Source organism: Neopelma chrysocephalum, unplaced genomic scaffold, assembly GCF_003984885.1.
Source record: "Neopelma chrysocephalum unplaced genomic scaffold, ASM398488v2 Primary Assembly neopelma1_97390, whole genome shotgun sequence".
Classification (NCBI taxonomy): domain Eukaryota; kingdom Metazoa; phylum Chordata; class Aves; order Passeriformes; family Pipridae; genus Neopelma; species Neopelma chrysocephalum.
In genome coordinates this window covers 4,126,167-4,148,488 of record NW_020926031.1, presented here as the reverse complement: position 1 = coordinate 4,148,488, position 22,322 = coordinate 4,126,167, and the positions used below count along the sequence as shown (strand labels likewise).

General features: G+C 38.6%; 2 protein-coding genes across 5 annotated transcripts in view; one reads left to right on the top strand and one right to left on the bottom strand.

The window, feature by feature from the left end:
* The window catches only part of LGI1 (leucine rich glioma inactivated 1), a 30,470-nt gene that overhangs the window by 1,713 nt on the left and 6,435 nt on the right, over window positions 1-22,322 (bottom strand). For 2 of the 4 annotated variants that reach the window (XM_027672164.1, XM_027672165.1), the window contains exons 2-7: window positions 10,117-10,565; window positions 9,664-9,735; window positions 5,807-5,878; window positions 5,632-5,703; window positions 1,529-1,600; window positions 133-302 (exon numbers count right to left, since the gene is read on the bottom strand). In XM_027672164.1, the coding sequence (XP_027527965.1) occupies window positions 133-302; window positions 1,529-1,600; window positions 5,632-5,703; window positions 5,807-5,878; window positions 9,664-9,735; window positions 10,117-10,307 (649 nt within the window). In that variant the 5' untranslated portion in view covers window positions 10,308-10,565. Of the gene's footprint in view, window positions 1-132; window positions 303-1,528; window positions 1,601-5,631; window positions 5,704-5,806; window positions 5,879-9,663; window positions 9,736-10,107; window positions 10,566-13,236; window positions 13,347-22,322 lie in introns of those variants that run through there. The other 2 variants (XM_027672166.1, XM_027672168.1) reach the window with 2 other exon arrangements.
* The window catches only part of LOC113961691 (protein FRA10AC1), a 36,209-nt gene continuing 27,590 nt past the window's right edge, over window positions 13,704-22,322 (top strand). The window contains exon 1 of the mRNA XM_027672169.1: window positions 13,704-13,951. Coding sequence (XP_027527970.1) covers window positions 13,916-13,951 — 36 coding nt within the window. The 5' untranslated portion in view covers window positions 13,704-13,915. The remainder of the gene's footprint in view (window positions 13,952-22,322) is intronic.

Here is a 22,322-nt window from a genome sequence, read left to right as displayed (position 1 = left end):
TGCACAGAATTCATATTGATTTTAGTTGAAGTTCCATCCAGTATGCAGACTTCCTGCTAAAATGGGCTCTAGAATGAAAAACTATAGCTTTGACTTCAATTTAACAAGATTAAATAATTTGAAGCACATTACCTGTAATAGTGCAATCAAATTCTTCTGGAGAGAGGCTATTGATTTTGCGCTTCTTATATTCTGCTGGGCTTTCACAGTAAATGTCTTCGACTGTTGCATTGGTGCTGCCCAGCCATTCCACTAACCACTTCAGTTTGCAGTCACAATTAAATGCATTGCCTCTAAGATCTCTACAACAAATCAATCATGCATTGAAAATAAGTAGTCAGCTGATGTATTCCTCCTTGCAGAACAAAAAAACAGGCTCATGTTAAATATGTGCCCTCTCGCTTATTCTCAGTTGATGCCTTCCTGGCTTAATTTGTCCTGACCCATAGTTAAATCCACATACCAGAACACACACAGATTTAATTATAGTAAGGTAAACAAGGAGACCTTAACTTGATGATCAGCCAGAAATTTTTGTTGATTTCCCCAAGTTTACAGGTACTCAAAAGCTTACCAAAATATTGACCCCTGTTTCTTTTGGACTACCCTTTCTCTATAAGAGCATTCTAGATAACAAAATAGGAATTAACATAACCTTATGGTCAGCCAGTCAGTATTCACTGTCCCCTTTAGATATACTCATTTAGGGCTTTAGGAGACACAAGCAAAGGTGTTCTGTTCAAGTCTTTTACAGCTGTCTTGAGTTAGATTTCCGATCGTATGTACAGGAACAGGCAAGTGCCAGCACCAGACTGTGTAACCACCTGGCCATGGTCAGTCATGCCAAGTAATGCTACCAGATACACTGACCATCTCCACATCTTACTACTGCAGCTCTACACTAGGAATTCAGCCTACCTTGTGAATATAGGGAGCAGGCTTTTTCTGTGCTTATTATGCCAAATCAGGTGAATGGGGATTTGGTATAGTGTAAACAGGATCTATTTCAGTGAAGCAACTACAGGATTTATCTGTTTATCTATATTTTGTATTTTTACTGGTATTTGGTTATATTTAAACAAGCTGATGTTTTGGTTTGGTTGCAATTAGATTTAGTAGGGGATATGGTACTTACTAAGACACATGCTTTTGTGATACAAGATAGCTTTCCCAGAAATTACTTGCACATTAAAATGTTACTCCATTAAATACCTTCCCCTCATGCCTTGCTCTCTCATGCATCCCTAAGGATACTTCCTTCTTATTCACAAAGTATTAATGAACATGCATCTTTATTACATAATTACTAACAATATTACTTATCTTCATAACTGGTGGAATATTCAGAACTAACATAAATTCTCAACAACAGTAGGCAAAAAAAGAATCCTACTCATTCTCTGTAGTCTCTATCCAGTAATAAAATCCCATTACTTGCTACTGGTTTGAATGGTTACTCAGAATGTCCTCTAAAATAAACTCCTTATACTTTTAGTATAATGAATAGATTAATTAATTGCTTTCTTACACATTTGTTAAAGAATCCAAGCCTTTGAATATGTCTTTTGGAAGGGACTGGAGATTATTATTTGCAAGACTCCTGTAAAAGAAAACACTTCAGTATTAGTGCTAGTTTATGAAACTACACATTTTTGCAAGGTGTAATATACTGTGTGGGGTTTTTTTTCTTATGGTAAAGAACACTGGTATTCTCCAGCACTTAGTTGTAAAAGATTGCTTTTAAGGCTAGCTCATTTACTTCGTGACTTTTCCTTCTGCTAAACTGCCAAGCCTCCTTCTACTTTCACACTCTTCAGCAGCCTTGCAGCATTTACAATACCTCACTTTGCAGAGTAAAAAGTGCAATCACCTTTGGTGTTTTGCCAATGCCATTTAACATTTTAAAACAATTAGTCATGATTGGATCTACTGATGTTTTCCTTAAGAGATCCCATGGTGTTCATATTACTGCACTTTCCCCACTTTCTTGTATCTTTTCTGGAAGGAAAATCTTGGTACTATGTTACATTGTGATGGGTTTAGGTTTAGCTCATAGTTTTTGGAAATATGCAGTAATAGACAATAAATTGCATGAATTTCTATCCTGGAATGTGCGGGGTGTGGGTGTATGTGTGTACAGGACCAGCAAAAAACTGCCATTAATTCAAAATTTTTAATATTGGGAGAACTCATTTCAATTCAGTGAGTATTCTAGCTAGTAAAAGTGACGAGGAAATGTGAGCAGGCTTTAAACAAACAATATATAACATTTCAGTCAGACATATCTGTGTGAGTCCACCAAAGGTCTTGGAGATGTCTTGGAGGGCATGACAGGAAAAGAATTATTTATTACTTATGAGAAGAAACAAAAATGGAAAGAAATCATTCCAGTTTAAGATCCCAGTTAGAATTTGCAGCTAGTAGGACTTAGAACCTCTTCTATTTTAATTTGTAAACATAAAAGTTATTTATTAACCACAATTTCTTTAGCCAAGCAAAGACACTTAAGCATAAACTTAAATTCAAGAACAGGCCCAGAGGTACTAGATCTGCTTCCTCATTTAAAATTGTTTGTCTTATCAGGAATAGTAACTATGAGATGATTCCATTAGTCCATTCTGACTTCACCACTTTCAAAGTACATCTGATTGCAATACTGTATGTGTATGTATCATGTGATTTACTTATGCGTAATTTTATGCTCAAGAGCAATTCTTAAAAGTCAGGTGACTCACATGTAGAAAGCTGTGTGGACTTGCAAGCTGAGACAAGTTTAATGCCCTGTATAGTTTTCACATATTATTATATAGCAAACTGAAAGGGATGATGTACTTGGAAGTAGCAGTGGTTCATCACTGCCATGGGAATATGACTGACAGAAAAAATTTTAAAAAGTTTATGCATTTGTCAATTCTTGAATGAAAATTATGTATTTTATATTTCACTTTTAAAAAGCATACTTATATATTAGAAACCACTGGCTTGTCTAGATGGTGCTGGTGTTTGGTGCTGGTATTGGCTTTATAATAACAGAGTAAAGGTTGACTCAAACATGCAATTAAAGTTACAGTCACAGTTCTGAAAAAAACGCAATCAAAATTATATATTGGGCATAGAAATTATCGCCCAATGCTAACTGTAAGATTTTGACATCAAATTAGTAAATTAGTAAAAAAAATGTTATTTTTCTTTAATTTTTCTGTTCTTAAATCTAATCTGACCAGAAAATAAATCCTGTTGCATAACAATAAATTTTAGATGGCTTTCTTTTACAATAAGGACACACTGTAATTATCAAATTTAATGACACTATAAAAATACAAATGTTTGGATAGCTTACCACATTGCAAAATTAGTGTTGTGAAAAGGAAGTGAACAGATTAAACAGAACAAAGTTCATCTTATCTAACTTCATAGAACTCATTTGTATGCTTATTTACTAAGTTTCTTTTTTATATATTTTATGTACACAGGTACTCTCTTGTTTTTTAAATGAAAAATGCCTCGAGGTGCCAAATGATTCTTAAAATGTATGTGCAATTTTCCCCAAAGGATGGGGAATGGTTCTGCAAGCAGATTAAACTAGTCACAATCTGTGGTGCCTTTGCAGTTATTTTCCGCAAGTTTCTCATTGTCTTTGTGAATAGCACTCCATGGACAATAGCAGCATGATGCACAACTCTTATGTCCCAAAAATATGTGTGCAAATGGCAGTGGCTCCTCAAATGTAGTTCTGTCTTTTGCATATGTTTTGTCTTGTGAGACTCCTGAAGCCTCCCCAGAAACCAATGCAGCAGGCAAGACAAGATGTTACTCTTGGACTGTATGCTCTATGGGGAAGAAACTGTGCCTTTCTCTATGTCAGAAAAGCAATTTTTTCACTGGCAGCAGCAGCTACTAAATAAGTACATGAATATGATAAATAATGTACTGGATCCATTTGTGAATACAAAGCTATTCATGTGCATAAATATTTTGAAGATAGGGTCCCAGTTACCAGCCTTATCCAATTATCTACCTTTTTTAACAACAGTATAATTATGCCTGTACCTCTAATATGGGTTGTTATGGGATGTGCACAGCCTTTTTATGTACCTTTTTCCCTCTCCTCTCTCTTTCCTCTTCCTCAGACCTAGAGCCATTCCACAAGTAACTTCATCTACATGAGTAGTCACAGTAGGCTTGGTGGTAAAGGATGTGGTGAATTGCAATTCCATTATTATATTTATGCATTAACTATTTTAAATGTAACCTTTGCTTTCTCTCCTCTGTCAAAATATATGAAAGAAAAAGTTAAATGACCCTGTTTCAAAACCCTCTTGGAGGTTATCATGTTATGCCCAAAAGGTCAGAATCCATTCATCTATCTATGACACACACCCCAACCGAGATGCTTCAGAATGCAGTTGCTTAGAACTGGGTATAAACCCATGTCAGGCACACTACACATGTTTTAATCTCCCTTTTTTTGTATTTTTGTATTTTTTTCTGTCTTCTTATAGTGTGTATTGTGTTTTCAATAAATTTATTCCTTGCTGAAATAAAATTATTGTTAAAAGATAAACTTACTGTAAGGTAAGAGGCAAAAGCCTGTCTAGAAACTGTCTCACCAGCTCAGAGCACAAGGATGCCACTCCATGTGAAATGTTGTAGGTATTTGTTGCCAGTCTGTGTTTCACCTGCTGAGCAGAGTGTAAAAAATTCCCTCGCTGGGGTGGGCATAGGGTGAATTGATCCCAACAGCCACACTGGCATCCAGAGTGCCTTAGACTAATTTCCCCTCTTGGCTAATGCAACACGGGGCTGCAGCATGTCAGAGAGCAAGGGTTGGCCAAGATAGCCAAAGGGCTGAGCAGCAACACAAGGAGTATTATGCAGACCCCAGTGTCAGTGGGTGACAGATCCTGACTGTGGGATGCTCCTGCTTGCGCGCAGAAGAGGACAGGGTGCAGAGCAGGGCTTTGAAGCCAGTCCTGCTGGAGTCTGGTTGCTTTACTTTACAGTGAAGTGGAATAAGTGGATCAGTAAGACATAATAAATGCATCTTGTTGCAAGTCTTTGATTTAAAATTGTTCTGGGTGAGAATTTTCAAATTTGATTTAGTCAAATTCTTCTGGATACTGTTAGTGGCTGAAGTGGACATGGGTACAGGCAGTTGATGGCCTGTCCCTGGAATGGCTGTAAATATTATTCTGGATCCATGCCAGACTAGGGTGCCTGGGAAGAACTGTGTGTTCATGCCTCAGCCTCTCACCTTCCTAACCACAGCTCCCACTTTCCTCCTCCCCATGTCCCAAACTGGGACTCACCTCATCAGTGCCAAGATTCCCAACTCCTTTCTCTCTGCTCCCACATGCTCAGTTGGAAATCCCCAGTGCTTGGAGCAGAGAAAGTCAGGGAGCTACTGCCAAACATGTACTGCTTGGAAGCTGTTTGGGTCATTGCCTTCTACACATACCATAGTTTGGAAGTCTTTGGTGGAAACACAAAGATTAACATTCTAATCAAATTGCTATTGATACCACTTAAACAAATATGAACAGATATATATCAAAATGAGAAATTCAACAACACAGTGGTTCAGTTACTATATTAAATATATCAAGTAATATATCCAACCACTTTACTTACAGGTGAATTAAAGATTTCAGTCCTCTGAAAGTATTTCTTGAAATGGACTTAATGTTGTTGTTCTCTATGAACCTGTAATGGGTCGTAAAGTCATTCTGGTCAAAGCAATGTCTGGAACTTGGAAGCCCACCCACTCTATTCAATAATGCCAGGAAATATACTTTTGTCCACTCACAAATATTCTAGATGAGGAAGGCCCATGAAAGCATCATCACTAATAACATCAAAAGTGTTGGACGTAAACAACCTGCATAAAAAAGTGCAAAACAAAAGACCAGCTTTAGAAAATGGTTCAGCAAGCCATGGTAGGCCAAATTTCCACTGCCTGGTTTCATGTTTTTTCTGTGCACTATAGGACTGTAAGGCTGATATACTGCACCATAGTCTGGTGCAGAGGGAAGGACCCAACAATTGTCTACTGGAGCTATCTGATAAAATTCCATTGACTTCTGTGGAATGTAAACGTGGGTTTATCATGCCAGTAAAACAATGGGATTGTACAAGTGCTTCTGGAGATATACTATGACAACAATGAGATGTTCAAGTACTACAGAGGTTTAAATTCTCTTGGTTTAAATTGCTGGTTAGCCAGACATCAGACTGAATTTGCACCACTGACAAGCAGGAAAATCCCTTCAGTTATAGGTTAACTTTGTAAACTTATTTAACCTGAGGGTATTGAGAAGTTACTGAGAAAAAAAAAAAAAGGAAAATCTCTTCATTTAGGCAGTGTTCAAATCAGACTTATTTTTAAGACCAGTTTGTACCTTCTGGAGATAACTCTTAGCGTGTGCATCTAACAGTAAAAATATCAGCAACATACTTAATTTTATGTAATTTTGTAAGTATTAAAAGTGCACTAGCATTGATTTTGCCAGTGTTATTTATGCTTATCAGCCATGTTTGCATTTGCCCATTTTAATTCAGCTCTGGCCTGCCACAAATTTAATATGGTGAGACATCGTCAACTATGGTGAACTTTACCCCAGTGGAATTCTTGACGCACATCTATATTTTAATCAGTTGGACCTGATGGATAAATAGATTCATGCTATGACATCCTTAGACATTCAGGAATGAAAGATTTCCAAGTACGAATTAATCCACTTAATGAGTTCATCTCTTATTTTGAAGTTTTCATTAAGACAAAATTGCAGCTGATTTATTTTCTCACTTGGCTATTACAGAATATGTTTTTTCCACTTTAAGTATGTTCCTTTATGAATTGTATGAAAAAATATAAGCAGGAAATTCTTTCTTATTGTCAGAATAAGAAATACTTCAAATTTAGAGAAAATAAGTATTTTTGTAAAATCTCTGAACCAAAAGACTAATTTAGTAAATCCTGCAACTAATTTTACTTTTCTGATGTGATTTCACTGGATAATTCTTCCTTTTATTTACTCTAGTGTATAATTTAAAGAACAGGGTGGTATCTCTTTAAATAGTATAGGTACAGTAGAGATTGCCAGGCTTATAGCATAGGTCTTGCACTTGGTGAGCTCATTTGCCTCCCATCTCATACCTCTCCCCAATGGCTGTGTCACACGTATTTGATGCACAAAGTGGTTTTTCTCCCACTCTCTGACCTCAAACACCAGATTTGCTTGATCTGAGCCCCACCAGCCAACTACTTCTGGGGACAGAGACTGAAGACACTGCACTGTAACCAGGGATTATATGGCTTAGCAGGAACTGTACAGTGATAGCAGGTATGAATCCTGGTGCCATGATTGCCTCCCTTCTTTTTATGGGCTTTCATGTCACCAGTTTATACAGGCACTCTCAGCACGTTGCTGATACACAGAGATACAAGTGCTGAAGATGAGAGCAGGGAGATTTTCTCTATATTTAGGAAACACTCCTGCTGGCACTTCACCGTAGCTGTGTAGGTTCTTCGTACTTTTGTTGTCACATGAAGAGCACAGAGCATACCATCCATACTACAAAAGAAGAAAAGCTCTCCTGGCCTGGGAGTTACAAGTAGTGTTTAGCATGAGACCATGATTTTTTCAGAGACCATTGCCACTACTACATTAAAAATAGTAGTAAATAATAATAGCAGCAGACATATTCCATATTTAGACTGGTGCACTGGAGATACCAAATTACATTTGGACTTCAAAAATGTAGTGCTGGAGACTAGTACTATTTCTATGTGTATTTCTATTAATATAGAAATACATACAGGCTTCTAAATCTTGCTGTTGGCTAAATTAAAACACCAAAACAGCTATAATCATGCAAAGCTAAAACTTACTGTAATTTTTAATTAACCTGAGTTTTCCATATTTTTATTTCCCTTACTATCTTCTGCCAAAGATGAAAATTTTTCTTTCCCATATACAAACTGGAGTATTGTCCCCACAGATACAATCCTGCTCCTATGGTCTGTGTTAAGGAGTCATTAGCCTTAGATCAACAGCCTGACATTTCAAAGATGGCAAGCAGCTCAACTACCATGTTAGAAATATATCTGGAAACCAGATCGCTCATCACAGCCCATAGTGGAACAAAAATTGCTTTTCTGGGGTCATAGGTTTTGTTGCAGCACTTACGGACAGCAGTGTAGAACGTGCGTTTCAGTGTACGGCAGAAATGGAAATTAATATTATTATCAAAAGGCCATAACCCCGTTGCCAGACCCTACTGTGCCAGGCACTATAATAACTCAAAATAAGATGACTGTGTCTGTCCTACTCCACCCTACCCAGTTCTACCCGCCTGGCAGTGGGATCGCCAAGTGTAGGTGGTGTATCGTAGCCAAGAGAGATGATGTCCTACTCACTCTCTTCAGACACAAGCTCCACCAATGCTGCTGCTTTTTTTTTTCCTCTCCTTTGAAAGGCCCATTGCAGGAATTATGTGAAATGTGTCCCTTTTGTGATCTGTGACCAACTGAGAAAAGATTCTCTGGAATAAAGCACCATGGAAAAGCATTTAGGTTTCCATAGTAACTGCATTTACCTATTTACCCTGTATCCAAAATTGTACTGTATGTCTGCACCTCCTTATCAGCTCCACTTGAGGTAGCAGAGTACAGCCAGGGTCAGGGCTTCAGCTATTGGTATGCCAGCCGTTTAATTTAACAGTCATAGGGCTCCAATACATCAACATTACACCTCTGACCACATCCAGAGTGCACGGGAAGTCAGTTTGGGACAGACATCCAATTTTGATTTTGATCACATCGGGGAGTCTGTCTTGCTGGGTTTCTGAGACAAATCTGGGTGTGTGTCAGCCTGGCAGCACATCCACTATAAACAGTTCAGGTTACACCCCCTCTACCTCTGTATAGCTCACAATTATATAATCGTATGCCCACATTTCTAGGAAAGCTTGTGAGCCTGTAAAAATCCTATGTTGAAATGCAGCTAATAGTTAAACATTCCAAAATATTCTTTTTCTGTGTATACCTCATTGCAGCATTTGATTTTGAAATAACTGTTTTAATTTTTTTAATTGGAAGAAAATCTTCATTACTTTTAGGCATGAAATAACAAACAGGTTCAAATCCAGGCGCTATGAAGGCAAAACTCCCACTAAACTTCCACAGAAGTCAATGGCAATTTTACATGGAAAAGGACTTCAGGATCTGTCCCACTGCAATGAGGGGCCTGATCTGAGGGGTTCTGAGCTCACAGTCTATGGGAGTTACAAATGGAGAGCTTTATACCGGGAGCAGGTCCCAGGACTGCAGAAAAGAAACAAGAGTAGTTGTTGCAATGCTCAAGTCTCCACTATAATGTTAATTAAAGTATAATGAAGATAACAAACATTCTGTCACCAAAAGCTTCAGCATGTAATAATTCCAAGTAGCACTGACAACAGATAGCCTTTCAAAATACTAAGTAGAAACTCTTTGAAAAAATTAAACATGCACTTTCAAATTGCTAAAAAGTCTTGCATTTTATCATCTAATGAATCTTCTGCCGATGTTTCCTATAAAATTAATACTGAGACCCTTTCTAAAATATTTATGAATACATATACATTTCATAACAAAAATTGTATCATATAAATATTTCTCACAGAAGCTGCAGAGATGGTGTGAGCAAAAAACTCCCTTCTGGGATTTTAGTAAAAGCAGATCTCACAAAGGATCTGTAAAGAAGAAAAAAACAACCATATATTAATGTAGCATCATATATCTATGGTTATAATACTGATCTGGTCATCACAGAGAAATTTTTTTATATTAGTTAAAAAAAAATACTCCCCCCCAAAAAATAATGTTGCAGGTTTCACGTAGTACAGAAGAAGGTATAAAATGAGATGTGTGCACATACACAGACAGACAGACAGATGAAAGAGATATAAAAATCAGGATTCAAGGATGCAGCACAATTTTAACACATTAGCTGATGATTCTGAATGCTGGAGGTACTCCCTGCAGCAAGCATCCTTCTGTATGCACTGAAAACACCACACATCCTAGTTCATTTTAAATCATAAATTAAATAACCAAATGCTTACAGCCCTTACAGTGAGATAACATCAGGCGGAACGCTGCGAGGAATAGATCTGGCATTTTCACATAAAGCATTATCTTTGGTACAAGTACACCAGGCAGGACATTTTGGCTTCACTGGTTTCTTCCCTTCAGTCAGCAAAAGCACAGATAAAAGGCATAAGAAATAAGCAATTCTTCTAAAGGGTCTGCTGGCATTTCCCATTCTTTTGATCCGCTCTCGTTCCAGCCAGTTGAAAGAATATCCCAAAACATGAACAGGGTTCTTTATTCAGCCATTGGATGTCTTTCTATAAGTCCAGGTCAATATTTGTCTCTGCTTTCCCAACCCTTTTCTTTCTCTTTCACTCTGTTTTTGTAGACAGAAACCTGCAGCTGATCTGTATGTTTCCACTCACTCAGGCAACGTACTGCTCAGAGAAGAGACCTGCGAGGTGCTGTAAGATGGGGAAAATCCAACCGGCTGAAGGGAAAAAAAAAGGAAGGAAAAAAAAAGAGACTTGCATCACCACAAAAACACTGAGCACAACACAGCATTAGATTGCAAAGTGATGTAACTGAGAAATACACTGCTTTCTGTTTTCACAGGGAGGCCCTTTCCCTGTTACCAAAAATAGTACAGCATTATGTTTTGCTGGTGGGTGGGTGAGTGGGTGTGGGGTGGAGTGTATGTGTGTGGGGGAGAAATCAGTCATCTCTTACTGGATCCCTACAACCTCGTGAACCTTTCAGAATTATGCTTCACATATTTCAAGCAGCAGAACTAACGGCAGTATCCACAGGAAAATGAAATCGAGTGAAACCATCAAAAGCATTGCTGCAGAAGCTGTTAGATTAATTTTTATCCTTAGCCCTTATTGCACATATTTATACCACTGAAAAACAAGCTGCCACACATGGAAAATATTACAATGTATGAGAGAATGCCTATGACTGTAATTCCTAAACAAAATATTTTCTCATGCAAAATAAGACCCCAAGTAACTGCAGCTTTTTTTTTTTCCTTTTTTTTTCTTTTTTTTTTAAAAGAACCCTTCTTATTTGTTACATGTTTCCTGCGCTGGTTAAATAAAGTGGATCAAGCACAGCTCAATATGGACAACATTAATTTGAAGTTCAAGTAAAAAATATTTATTTGCTTGGAAACTGTTTTGTTCATTTTAGATGGAAAAAAGGAAAATTGTTATTTAAACACCAGTTATGTTAAATGCGTAGTTAAGAATGAATGGACCTTTGAAAAGTGACAGGATAGGGAAGGATCTTGGTGGTAATGATGAATCTTTACAATACTGCCTGAAGGCTGCAATTGAAATGAATGCAAGGTGTGGTATGAGTACCCTGTAAGATACAGTTCTCAGCTTGACCACTTTACAGTAAACTACAATAAATATTTCATAGGGAACTTAAGCAGCACCTAAGTGTTATTATATTAAGAATGGTAAGATAAAACTAAGGAGTGCCAAATGGCTGGAAAGCCATATGGGATGATTTTTCGTTTTCAATATAGGATTGCTATTAGAAGAGTTTTGCAAACTTTAACGGGTCTTAACACTTCCCCGTAGGACTGTTGACATTACACAGCTCACAAAGCCTACTAGGGTCAACCCAGTGATACAGACATTTAACACATTCAGGCTCACATAGATGCTGTCTCCTCATCAGGAGATGCCTGATCTCCTGATAAGATCTCTCTCGACTTCCGGTTACCTCTCCCTTGATTCCACAGGGGCCACCTGGCTCTGGCCCATTGCTCCTGCTCTACAGGCCATGAAATCTCAAGATCAACACTGGGCCATGTCTGTCTTCCTCAGGAACAATGCCAGCAAGGCCCTAGTGCATATCCAGATATGGGTGCCCAGCAGGAATTTGATATGTTATGGGTGAACATGTGGCAAAGGGGAACAACAACCTACAAAAATGCAAGAAACTCAGTGTATCGATACAAGGCAGGACCCCCAACATTGCTGAATCCTTGACTGGGCAGTGGCTGAGGTCTGGGATGAGAGGATCGTGCACAGAGCTCACACCAGGTGGTGGGGCTGCCTCCTCTGAGGGACTGGGTGCAGCCAAAAATGTCCAGAAAGCTTTCAGAAGCAGACGGCCACCTTCAAAGGCCCTGCTGGGAGAGGACTGCAGTGCCTGTGCATGGCTTCCCGCCAGGCATCCGTGCCTGTGGAAGAAAGGGCAGCTCGTGCTTTCTCAGCTCCCTCACTCTCTGTGTTGTGTTTTTGTAAAGCTCTTTATTAATTTAAGTGAGGGCCCATGTTTTTGCTCTTAAGAAAATCTTCCCTGTCAGCAATCAGCAATTCTCCTAAAGCAGAATTGACTTCATCTAAGAATGACATAAACCTGTGTTATTTTTGAGCCCTTCCACCTTCTGTAAGAAAATGGTACAGAATTACAGTAACCAAAGCACTGAAATAATTATTAAGCAAATGTCAATGCCTTCCCCTGCATATAAAGGTTACTTCTTGCTCTGGAAATGATCTAATTGTATAACTGAGAAGGGAGCTGGATTTGTGGGACTTGCATAAGTAGGGTACACCATCTTCTCCCCTCCCAGATGTCCAATGGCATAGAAATGGTGAGGTAAGAACAGAAAATTCTCTAACTTTTTTTTCTGAAAGAGAAGAGGCCTGTTGTTGTTTGTTTGTTTATTCCTGGCAAAGCTACCCATTGCCATGGCAATATTTTGCCATTGATGGTGAAACCCCGTGTTTTATTTATTTCCTTTGGCTCATTCACTGAAATCCACCATCAATTACCTAGGCATTTCTCTTTAGTTAATACTCTGACCACATTGCAAACCTCCTGAAAACTTTGCAGTGTAGCCTTTTTTTCAGTAACAAGAGCACATTCTGTAGCAGAGCAGTAACCTGACTCTGGTTTTGTCCATGCCGAAAACCGCCTGGAAGTTAGTTTTCTATTCCAAACTACATGCCAAAACAACCGCTTTTTCCAAAATTGCAAATGTTATGAATAACAGCTCCATCAAAAGAGAGGCATAATTTTCCAGGGGCCTTTTCTGCCAAGCTCAGCATCTCATTTCTTGCTATGTGGTAGTTTAAAACCACATTGGTTTGTGGATTTCCAGTGGCATAGCTTCTCCTCAGCCCCAGCGACACTTGGCTCACCCTTTGCAATGCCATCGCTTTTTGTTTGCTGGCCAGCGAAGCAGGCAGTGGCCTGCTGTGCCCACGGACCAGCGCCTGGCTCTCGCTCTCTGCTTGTTTTCCCGGGTGTTTCAGGTACTGAGTAGGCATAATGGGATTCAAAATTCATTTATTTTTCTTTCAGCAAGGTTCCAGCAGGGGGGATGAGGGAGTTGTGGATGCGCTCCTCGGTCTGCTTCCCATCACTTGACGTTCTGGCCGAAAAACCCGCACCTTGCGGTGCGGCGGAGGGGGCCAGCGGGCGGGCATGTTCCGGCATGGCCAGGGGGACCCCGGCTGAGGCCCGGCACGGGCCCTGCTCCGCCGCTCCGCCGCGGCCCCGTATCCCGGCAACCCGGGGGCCGGGCGGCGCCCGCTGAGCCGCGGCCTCGGCCGAAGGGCCCGAGGGAGCACCCCGGCCGCCCCTCACCGCCGGGGCCCCCGCGATGTCAGCCCTCGCTACAACAACGAAGGGCTCTCCCGGCCCCAAGCCGGGCGGCCCCGGTGCTTCTGCACGACTCTGCCGATATATTTCGCCTCTTCGGTGTTGAGCCAACTACGCCCTAGTGACCCATCATTCCCCACGCGGTGGCTCTCTACATGGTATCAAACAGCTTGTTTCTTCCAGTGTATCCAAACGGTTTGATAACAACATTTTTTGATGATAATCAACCATCTCGTAACAAGCGTGGTGCAGGTATTTGACAGTAAAAATTAAAGCTACTTTTGCTTGCTCTTACTAGAGGTATTCACCACCCACCACTGCCTGTGTTCCAGGCAGTGTTACCACAACTTCTGTTTGGTTTCTAGACCAAAAATATGCATTTGTTATTATTAATATTTACTAGACATACATTTTTAGCAAGTGTTCTCCAATATCTGGTTAAAATGTGAATACTTCTACACATAAACCTGTTTGCTACAATATTTGAGGAAAGCAAACACAAATGTTCAGAACATAGAACCAAAAATTATTTAAAAAAATATGTAACGTTTTTGAGAGATAAACTCTGCTCCAATGACTATATTTGCATATTTGCATTAGACCAATATGTTTTTATTACCAACATACGACAAAATTTGAATAAGCTTCCTGTGGTTTCATGCTCAGTACATTTCCCTTTGCAGATACATATACTGTTAGAATTGTCCTTAATTTCATCCTGCTTTTAGAAAACTGTGTTGCCTTTTTTTCTGCTCAGGAGGAGCTGCCTGCACATATGTAGCCTAATCCAAAACCCACTGATGATGATGATGATGATGAGACTTTAGTAAACTTAACTGTGCTTGGTGTTCAGCCCATAATATTACACCACTCAGATGGGCAATAGTCCGCATCACGCCCAGTACTCATGGATCTCCTAAAGAGCAAAACATTGTCATTGCTATGTTACCACTGTGTTTGGAGCAGAAGGATTTTGAGATCAAAGACTCCTACAAACATGAGTCTCAGTTATTTGCTCTCTCAGTGCCACCCTTTTGACAAATTCTGTAGCAAATGGCAAATTTAAAGCAGCTGAGAATGAGGCTGTACTTTCAATAAACAAAACTAAGTCTTGTGAATTCTAAACAGTTCTGAAAAGACTATGCTTCCTGGTGGATCTGGCACCAAGAGCCATTGCCAGGAAGAGGCCTTCTGCAGGTTAGGCATAAAACTCGAGATGCCTTTACAGCAGCTCATAGCACAGATGACCTATGGGAATGATCACAGGGCTGCCCAAAACTTTTTATTTGGAAAATTCTGCTGACTTTGCCCTATCCTGTCTATACAGGTTTGTATTATGGGTATCCTTCTTTATTATACACCAGAGTTTCCTTAAAAGCAGGACAACCAGGCCAGTCCCTGCGCCAAAAAGCTGAGGAAATGGCTACTTAATTGCTGCCAGCTTTGGAGGAAAGAAAAACTTGGAGGGTGGTCTCCTTTCCCTTGCATAAAGTTTTCAGTTCACAGTTCACCATGGAGTTAGAAGTGATCACCTCTAATGTGAGTCAGGTCTTAGTTCTCATGGCCAAAACTGCATGGTGATGTAGAACACCTACTCCACTGAGCATATCCTGGTGAGTGTGCAGGGGTCTCCAGAACTGCTCGCTGGCTTAGGTACACCATAATTTGACTGATGACAAAAAGTATGTCAGACAAGATGTAGTGGTATCTGAATGATCTCTCTTTAAGAAAAACAGATGCACAATGTATTTCATTCAAAGAGAAGCCAGGTAAAATTAATCTATGTTTAGGTTTTATTTTGTTGCAACCAAGGACCTTCAACATCTTTATGATTCTTGATGCTTCATTTTCAATTTTAGGCTTTTAAATAATAGAAAATATTAGAAATTGCCTCAGAAGACACTTTAAAGATATGGGATTTCTACCCTTTGTGATTTTTGAAAGGCTCTCTCAGGCTGAGAGGGACCCTGGGAGAATACCTCATCCAACCTCCTGGGTAACCAAGAGGGATAAAGGCTAAGAAGCTAAATAGGAAGTATCCAAAATGTAATATATTTTGACATCACATGGCTTTTAAACCAGTATCACAAAATTTTAAAGACCTAATCCATCATATTTGAACAGCTGATGTTGACAATACTGCTAATGTTAAGTGGGTTTACACATTCTGTGTGATGCCTATTACATGCTGGTCTATCTTCCAGTGCAGGCAAATCAATGCCATAATTTGGTAGCTTTACCTTATGTAAGTAAAGAAAAAGAACAAAACTATCAAACAGAAAATCCCATTAACTGTCTTTCAGGTCAGACATGGACATAATCTCTACTGGACTGGCCCTTCACCAGGAGAACAAGTCCTATTGATCTGGTAATGTATTGACCCCCAGTTTCTCCTGGGGCTCTCTATTCCTGCTCTTCGAAATAAAATTGGACCGCTATATAAATCCCAGAGCTGGGATTCCTCAGCTCTTCCCTAGATCCTGCATTCTGTTTTCCAGCAGACTGGGACCAGTTGCTTTCTCAGGTTTCGGAAAGGCTCCTAAGCTCCGTTACAAAGCAGTGTGCTTTGCAGCACACAATCCAGTAGCATGAAGTTAACTGCTGTCCTGATTACTAGCCACTTTTCTCCAGACCTAAACAAATAGTTCTTGCTTTGCTTCTGTTGTCTCTGTTTTGCCTTGAAAATCCTAACAATGGATATTTAGAGTTGGGGGGGAAATGAAAGACCAAACATACAAGCTCAAGAGCAAAGCAGAGCCCAATTCAAAGACGTGTGAAGCTGCGCTACTTCATGGTTCACAGCACGAACTGAGACCGCACCTAATACAGGGGGAAGTATAAGAAAAGAAACAATATAAAAGAACACTAGGTTTCCACTTGCTGCAGAAATCTGCATTTTTTTAATCTTTCAAGAAGATTTGCCTGTACTTGATTTATACTCAGGGAAGATCAACTTCTCATGTATAAAAAATGGGGACACTTTTGAGACAGACAACATGCCCATCCACTTCAGTGGAACCAGCATCACACTCATCACATAGCATACATCCTACTGTAAGTGGCCTCTACGTGAACCTCTCAGGGAGGAAAAGTCTTGTTCAAATATGTAAGTTACTTTTTTGCCTTTTTTCCCCCTACATAGCTAGATGAGACATTAAAAACATGGTACTACTGAGAGAATCTCTGCTTGATTTATAATTGGACTTTTGAAGAAACTGGTGTGGTGATTTTAAGAATGTACTTCTGTGCAATGCTTTCCTTAATGGGATGGTTTCTCTCTTCCTCACTCTTCCAAGTACTCTTGATTCTGCTCTCTTCCACAGCTCACTACTGATGTTTCTGGCTCCAATGCTATTCTCTAAACTGGATTAAATAAATGATTTGGTAAAAGAACAAGAAAACAAATCAAACCCTAAACAAGCCCAAGTCCTTCCGAAAAAAAATAAAATTTGCTAGAGCCAGAACAAGCAGCTGAAGTGGGCGGAGAGCATTGGTTTCATAGTTAAAAAAAATGTATAGGGAGCCACACTCTTGAGGGGCAGTTTCATGTTACAAATGCTCACAAACATTTAAATGAACCATAAAACAGAACCAGTGACAAAGTACCTCAGTCTGTACCAAAAATGGACAAAAAAGGAACCTCATAAAATGCCCTAGTATTTAGCTAGCATAGTTTAAAAGTGATTATCTAATCAGAGGACAGACTTTCAACAGGTGTATACAAACTGATATTTGATAATTATGATCTCTGCCAGCTCCTTGCACTATTTCTTAGTTTATTAGTTATACATAGATTATTCATAGAAGGTATCCTTCATGCCTACAGAAGGAGGCATAAGAGGGATAGAAAATCCAGTCCAGTAGGAACCCTGTATCCAAAACAAAATGTCCCAGATTTTCTAGCATAAGCAAGTGCTTTCTACAGACCCAAAACAACATACTACTGTCACTGTAGCTAAATGCCATTTAATTGGCAGCTAGAAAAGTCTGTAATACATTTCTTCATGGAAAAATGTTTGAACTCTTCCAGTTTGTCAAGACGCTAATTAAAAACAGACGGCATGTTACAAAATTCTTTCTTTGACCTGTGCTATCTTACATGCCCTTCTGTACTTTTTTCATGGCATTGGCTCCCTGAAGAATTAGTCTAATCTTTATAAACTTGTCTTTAGTTTTCCTTGTCATTTTGCAGACAGAAAAAAAGTAACAAAATATTATTTATTTAAATGTACATAGGAAATTTATTTGTAACATGGCAGAGACAACAGGCCTTTGAGGAGAGTCTTTACTTGTTAAAAACACAAGGTTTTACATACTGAATAATTCAAAATGAAAGAAATCTTAGCGCCACTGAAGTCACTGAAATAGTTCAAGTAAAAGCCTTGCTGGAGTGCCACTGACATAATAAATTGCACAATAAGAAGGACATGCCTCATCAAACACATATTATTGTTTCATCATTGCTAATCAAAATGCTTTACAAAGCAGGGATTTGGATCAGCGCTGAAACATTTTCAGGGGTTGTTGGTAATAGCTCCATAAGTATTTTACTGATGTTTTTATTGTTCTTAACAATGCAAGAAATTTGGAAAAATACCTTATTTCAGTAACAGTTAATCCTTGTTACCTCAAGCAAATGCCAGATCTGCCTGACACTCCACCCTACACCATGGCAGGCACGCTGCTACTGCACAAGCCCAGCACAGATTCTCCATCAAATAAGATACTGCACCAAGCTGAATGTCCCTTCTCCTTATGAACCACATCCCCCAGCAGAGGAGACTCTGGAGGGCAGAAGAAGTCCATGACATCTGTTTGCTCATATGCCAACATGCTATTTACTCAGTACAGCTTTAAGAAAAGATGCTCTTTTGGCTGCTGGCCCTCTCCCTCTGCAGTGGGAGAGCAAAACCAATACAGCATCTTTATCTAAGAACTGTCTGTAGTTTTAAATATAATTTTCATAGCAACAGAGAAATACATGTTTTATTTATGACTGCTCAGAAGCTAAAGGATTTTCCCTACCTTGAGTATAGTAACATTCACATTTTGAGTTCAAAATGCTTCCTAATTATCACTTTTCTAAGATAACAATCCAAATACCATACAGTTGACTTTTTTTTAAGACACCAATCACTTGTAGGCATCTGTAAGTTTCCACTGTTGCTGCCCTTGTGATTTAGGCAAGAGTCATTAAAACTAGAGGGCCTAATTCCCAGCCTCAATATAAAGCATTAGTAAGAAGTAATAAACTCCTCAATGAAGCAATATAGCTCCCCAGCTAAATAAATGGCACACACTACTGATTAAACAAAGGCACATGTGGCATTTTTTCCCTAAGAATTTTTTTAGAAGCAAATGGATAAATATATAAGAGAAAAACAGAAGAGCAAAAAACCAGGAGTGGGAACTCAAGAGAACCATTGAGACATCACAGATTTTGGCCCCCAGACGTGGAGAGGAGGTCTTGAGAAATGTCTCTAGAGAACTTCTTGGAGCAAGTATTGGCTAAAAAGAGCTTAGAGGTGCAAATAGTCTCCTGCTGTTCAATTTGCTCTTCATTCAGGGAAATGAAGCCTATACATTTTTTGCAAGTAAAGACTGAATCAAAGATACCTGATTCCATTAACAATTTATTTTCCTGAACAGAACAACTGGAAATAGTAACTTTTTATATAACTGATCAGGTCAGGAGTAGTAATAATGCTGTGTATTCTGATGCCCCTGCCTCCCCTCAGGGAGGCAGATGCCCCTTCCTATACACATTATATATATTAAGATCTCTCTCAAGAGCTATATATAGCTTCTATTCACAGGCGAGCACCACAACCACTTATTCATTCTTTTCATGCTTTACCTGCTGTTTTCAAGGCTGCCCTGATGCTAAAAATAGCTTTGCATATTAGAGGAGGGTTGCTATAGATTCCGAATGAGTGATGTTCCAGAGACAGCTAAATCCCTCTTTGCCGAGGACATGGAGGATCCGTGTGGATGCAGCTGACGGGCAGCTGTGACCAGGGCTGTGATGCCCTTTCATAAAGACTCTCAGGCTCTGAGGTTGGGGTATCTGTGTTGTTTTTAAGATTGCACTGAACTGCAAATCCATACAAATCATGGATGTCATCGCAAGTTTAAGGCTTTGTTTTTCATACTATAGTATTAGATCACAGTACAACAGTACCTTTGTATATTAATGGCATATTAGCTTCTTTTTAACTAGGAAAACAATTTAATAGTCTGTTGTATGGGCATATTTTACTGCAGGCATTGATGTCTTCAAGTAAGAAAATATCAAAATGCTTCAATAGTCTTCTCACTATAGAGTGGAAAGGATGACAATTCACCATTTACTTGATTACTTTCAAGAAAGCAATGAAATAGCATTAAAAATTGTACCAAAACAACTGCTATTGTTTTGAACTTCTGGCCATGTGTCCTCTGACAATACTGACAAAGCTAATGTTAATTTTGGAGGGTACATTCCTGTCTAAAATTCAATGGATAGTGCAGGTGAAGAAATGCTTGTACGTAACCTTCCAACTCATTTACTGCATAAAACAGGGAAGTCTGCTATAGTTAAGTGTCATTTGACTTAAGATTATTAACCCTTCATTTACAAAATTTGTCTAAGAAAAGGTTTGGAATCATAGGAAAGATTTTATTTTACCAAGCTTGGACATGTAGAAGTTTTGAGGACTCTTTCCAGAATATATTTATCTCTATATTCTGCAATTAAAGGCATCATAAAATGTTTTCCAGCTTTTAGAAACAATTTTTCTACATTAGGAGAATATCATTGGTTGCATCCTTTCAGGATAGTGAAGATTGGATTAATGGAGATAACCAAGTGTCCGAATAAAACTTACTTTTCTTTCATAATGTAGTAAAATCCTTTCAAAGGATAACAATCTGATCTTGAATGTGAAGGTCAGGTACATGAATTAAAGGGTAAGTTTCAAGAAATAATGGATGGCAAAATATTGGCCATTACAGTAACTCCTGCGTAGAAACATGGGAGTTTCATTCCACAGTACACATTAGCTCCCAAACATGTAATAAAACAGGTTCATGTCTGTATACAGAATATCTTAAACTTCCTCAGCTACATTAAATTTTTTAAAAATTTAGTGATTTTTAGAAAATTACAATGAAAAGTTGAAACTCAACAGAAAAGCATATGATAAAGATTATGCTTCAGGAGATCTGTATTAGAAACTGAATTCAATGTTTCATCTCAAAATACCAATTTTTCTAGCTCTTAAAACTTGTGGTTGGATTATGACCACATCTAAGATAAATGAGGTAGTTAGAATAGTATTTTCCTGTTGTTAACAGACTCATATTATAGAAACCTGCCAAATACCAACTCTGTTAAGGCTGAGGTTCAAATAAAAGTCATACAGGGAAAGAGTGGCATGGACTTATTAAAGATTGTTAAAATATATTAAACCAGATCCTAACATAACTTTAAATAATACAATCCATCTTTTAAGAACGGTGTATTTGAGGCCAATGTAATGCAAATTTGTGAGAAGGTGTAATAAAATACTAAAGGAAATGTTTTTTCTCTCAAATCCCACTTCACATCCTGACCCTTATCTTCCATGTGGTTATGTTTTATTTCCATTCAAGAAAGGCAGTCATCTACATATGAAACTGTTAATGTTTTGACTTGCAAATTGAATGTGGTTTCAGCAACCAGCATGATCTCCCCCAGGGTACAAGCTGGAATATTTCTTTTTACTTGCCATAGATACTTTCCTCGGTGTTTTTTTGAGTCTGCCATTTTCACTTCTAGAGTTGTGGGTATTGCACAGCTCAGTGTTGCTGGCTATATAACAAAACTTGATATTTGTAACTAAGTTAGACTAATTATTCCCACTTAAGATAGTTATCTTTCCCATTCCACTTAGGTGCCATGGAATGAATTGTATCCTGGCAATACTTTCAATAGAAAGGTTGATAGTATTTCAGTACTTTATGTGTGAATGATATTGCTGATTCAATAACACAAAATTGTATTTAATTTGAAATATAATCCCTATTATTTCCAAAACCTGGCAATCAGTAGTATACTTTTACTAATAAAAGGTTAGTTCTAGCAGAATGGCTAATGGTACTATTAATTAAATGAGGTCTCACAGCAGTACTCTAAAAGTATGTTCATTAAAAACTGTGAAATAGGAATTTTTAACTGATTCATCCTACTTCACTGCTCAGAGCAGCCTCTTTATATCCCTGTATCCTTGAGTTTCCATTGAAGGATCAGCTACTGATCACCTCAACATAGACGCTGTCAGCCTGCAGCTACTGTACTACTTCACTAAGTAAGTAATCCTACTGATATAATTAGATGAAGTGACTGTCATCATTACATCATATTATGCTCTTATACCTTATTTTTTAAAATTTGACTGTGAGACTCCAAAAAACTGACTACACCACTGTATACTGCAAATAATCTCTGACATATTTTCTTAGCTTTAGGTCAACTAATGGAAAACACTGTGATGAACACGTCTGACCAGGTGCATAATACAATTTGTAGGACCGGCCTTCTTGATTCCTGTATTAAGATCTCAACTTCTAAGTTAAGAGGAAACACATCTCCAAAAAAACAGAT